The sequence below is a fragment of the Phytophthora parasitica genome (assembly GCF_000247585.1).
Source record: "Phytophthora parasitica INRA-310 unplaced genomic scaffold supercont2.4, whole genome shotgun sequence".
Classification (NCBI taxonomy): domain Eukaryota; phylum Oomycota; class Peronosporomycetes; order Peronosporales; family Peronosporaceae; genus Phytophthora; species Phytophthora nicotianae.
Genome location: NW_008648990.1, coordinates 1,774,498 through 1,778,238, shown reverse-complemented (window position 1 = coordinate 1,778,238; position 3,741 = coordinate 1,774,498). Strand labels below are relative to the sequence as shown.

Here is a 3,741-nt window from a genome sequence, read left to right as displayed (position 1 = left end):
ATGATCATGGCGTTGGGCATGGCTTTCGGCATGAACACGGGCTACGCTGTGAACCCTGCGCGTGACTTGGGTCCACGCATCTTCACGGCCATCGCCGGCTGGGGCTCCAAGGTCTTCACCATTCGAAACTACTACTTCTGGATCCCGCTCGTCGCCGACTCTCTGGGCGGAGTGTGCGGCGCAGGTCTGTACCGCGTCTTAGTGGAGATGCACCACCCGCAGCCTCAGCCAGAGCTAGTGTAGGCGAGCTGACAGCATCGGTCGGTTCTACCTCATTAGATAGAGCGGTAGTAGCCACCAAGCAAGTGTAATATAGGGGTTCAACGAGTTAATTGTGTTTGTTCTAGATTTGTTCGTATGAATTCGAGTTGGTATTTTCTCAGGCTCGCTTGTGTCCAAACGAGGTACACACAGTATGTCACTGTATGTCTTACACTGTGTGGAACTTGAGCTGGCGTTTTCGCATTGTACTTCTGAAATGTGCTGTCAAAGCGTTGAAAACCAGTTTCGAGCATTCGTCTCTAACAGTAAGGTGCTACTACTATTAAAATCAACGTTTGTGTTCGCGATTGACAGTTGCAACTTTTACTAAAAAAAGCCTTTGACGTCATTTCCTTCCGTAGGCGTTTGAAGATCATCGGAATGTTGAAGATCTGCGCAGAACTTACCTGTCGTCGACTCAAACTGAGCGATACATGCTGTCGCTACGTAAATCGAAAGCGCTATGTTAAACCCGAAGTGTTTTGCGCTGCGTGTTTCATTTTGCGGGTTCTTCCAAAACAAAAAAGTGAAGTCAACTGTCCTGCTTCCAATAGAGTTGCTTTCGAAGAAAGGAGCATAACATCCTACGAAGGACCTCCATCGAAGCCATGACGGGAGCTCGAGGGCCTTGTTCGAGCAATTGCTAATGTCTTGGATTGCAGTGTGCAACTGTCGAACTGGTTACAAGTACAGTTTTTTTTAGTGATTATGATCGAGAAAAATCGTGTTTGCTCGCGGACGGATCAGGCACAAAAGAACCGCCTGAATGGCCGCAAAATTACGAGCCCATCGCAAACCGAATGGAAGTGGATCGTGTGCGATTCGCGTGGTCCGTGTCAATGTGCTGCCAAAACCGCCGAATCGGCATGCCATCTGACACTGTATTCGTGTTAGACACCCTGAGCAAGCAAAGCTATAGCGGACTCTGACTTGTGTTGACAGCACAATAAGATTCACTCACTGAGTGCGTGAGTCACTCCGATTATTGAGAGACTCTCACCCACCAGTACTGTACGACCCTCCCCGGCGTGTCCTCTTGCTGCCGAATCACGACTCCCATATATCCATCTATGAAAGAGGTAACGCTTTGAGCACTGACTATTTGTTGGTATTAGCGCTTAGCTCTTGGCGTATTGAACCACTCTTCGACAGTATTTGCACGACGACACAGTACTGTTGAAGTTACGGAAAATCGACCGTTGTCCTCTTGTAACTTGCTACACGTAGGTGTACCGGTAGTTCGCTCGACAGTCTCAAACGAATCGATGGTAAATACTAGTCGAGCTAACAACCCTCTGTCATAGATGCGGCGCAGAGTCACCATGTTCGCTTGCTCAGAAACTGAAGTGCTCATCCACATGCCACTCTCAACAATGCCTCGTCATTTCCAAGGGTTAATCTTAAGCTGCAGCGATACGGTCCCGTTGGCAAAACGTGATAGAATGCGAAGGCCGATAATAAACGCCCTACAGCACAACGCAGCTCCAACGTGTCGCGGGTGCCAGTTTCTAATCAAATATCTGTCTGCTTATTGGAGGTAGGACTTTGAATCGGTCTATCGATCGGTTGGTGATGACTTGAAATTAGTCCAGCCGCGCTCCAATAAACGCTGTCGGAACTGTCACAATACGAGCCAGCTTCCAGCCGACAGCATGGGCTCGACGAGCATGTTTGCGCTCGAGCTGGATTCGCCTATCTCTCGCCGCAAAAGAAACGCACCAAGCAAATCCAAATGCTCACCAAGCAGAAAAAATCGCTATGAGTGATTAATCTACGATACGCCTTGTATTAAATATTAATACATAGTTAGTCGCAATTGACCGCGACGGTCGCCTTCAGCCTTATTCTACATTTCACCACCAATTGATCAAGTCACCAACCACTCTCCACCTTCACCGTGACTAGTTAGCTGCATTTCTTGCATCCGACACTTCTACACAAGTCACCGGTTCTCCATACTGCACTCAACTACCATGACTTCCAAGCAAGACACCTCCATTCCCGTTTCGTACGACGAATTGGTCGACAAGATCGAGACGGGTTACGTCGACGCACTGAACACACCGAAGCTCGCTTCTGCTTCGCTAGGCAAGCCTGTCTCACCTTACGCCGTGCAGAGCGTGCACATGCGCGAGTGTTTGGCCGAGTTCCTCGGCACCTTTGTCATGATCATCTTCGGTATGGGCGTCAACAACCAGGTCGTGAACTCCGAGGAGAAGAACGGCACATGGCTCAGTATCAATATGTGTTGGGGCGTGGCCGTACTTATCGGTGTCTATTGCTCGGAAGGCATTAGTGGTGCCAACCTGAACACCGCCGTGACACTGGCGCACTGCGTATATGGCCGTCTGCCGTGGTGGAAGGCACCGGGCTATATGGCGTCCCAGTTGTTGGGAGCCTTCTGCGGAGCCTTCATCATCTACGTCATGCAGTACCAGAACCTCAACGTCATCGACCCGTACTGCGAGACCACACAGAGCAGCTTCGCCACGTACCCGAGTGACAACATCTCCAACTACACAGCCTTCTACACCGAGTTCATCGGTACAGCTATGCTGGTGCTTGGCGTGTACGCTATCACGGATAGGCGCAACAAGTCTGCAGGTCCCGTGGGCTCCCCCTTCGCCTTCTGTCTGCTCATCTGGGCTTTGGGTATGGCGTTCGGCATGAACACGGGTTACGCCATCAACCCCGCTCGCGATTTCGGTCCTCGTCTCTTCACGTGCATGGCCGGGTGGGGCACCAAAGTGTTCGCGTTACGTAACTACTACTTCTGGATCCCGATCGTGGCTCCGCTGTGTGGCGGCGTGGCCGGCGCGGGTCTGTACCGCGTGATGGTGGAAATGCACCACCCGCAGCCATTACAATAAGTGTCAGCGTTGATTGAAAAGCACCCCGCCAGCAGGAGTTTAGACTGCAACTTCACGGAATAGAGTTCACATTTTGTTTTTAATGTTTTTTTTTCAGGATCGCTCTTACGGCAAATACGTTTCAGTAGTTCCCTATTTTATGGTTGCATCCTCAGCCAACACATATCTAGGATTTACTTTTATTAATACCACTACAACTAGTATATTTGATACGTCATGCAGGTTTATCAATGGTATGGTGACGTGTGGAGTGAAAATGGTTGTCAATTCCTTGGTCGATGCAACCAGAGGATCTCCTACAGCTTTTAGTTAAGTTAACGTTAGGGTACAAAGAACTTAACAATGTAGGAAGGAGAATCCTTAGGACTCCAATCCTATAATTGTAGTTTTTAGTTGCTGTATGCAAGTGTTCGAAGCATACGAACAAGAACATCTATATATTAAACTCTGTTGACCCACTATCTCAGAGCTGGAGTGGCTGCGGAATGGGCGGGTGGTGGATCTCCACAAGCAAGCGGTACAAGCCAGCACCAGCAACACCGCCCAAGAGGTCAGCCACGAGCGGGATCCAGAAGTAGTAGTTGCGTGTCGTGAACACCTTCGAACCCCA

At 49.7% G+C, this 3,741-nt stretch overlaps 2 protein-coding genes across 2 annotated transcripts; both read left to right on the top strand.

Annotated features, from left to right (window-relative positions):
* Positions 1-6: 6 nt before the first annotated feature.
* Positions 7-243, top strand: PPTG_03503 (hypothetical protein; the record flags this gene model as incomplete). Its single annotated transcript, XM_008896177.1, has 1 exon — positions 7-243. One exon carries the CDS (start codon positions 7-9, stop codon positions 241-243), a length of 237 nt encoding a protein of 78 aa, XP_008894425.1.
* Positions 244-2,083: 1,840 nt separating this feature from the next.
* On the top strand, positions 2,084-3,265 carry PPTG_03502 (hypothetical protein). The gene has a single exon (XM_008896176.1). It carries the CDS (start codon positions 2,235-2,237, stop codon positions 3,129-3,131), a length of 897 nt encoding a protein of 298 aa, XP_008894424.1. The 5' UTR covers positions 2,084-2,234; the 3' UTR covers positions 3,132-3,265.
* The last annotated feature ends 476 nt before the right edge of the window (positions 3,266-3,741 follow it).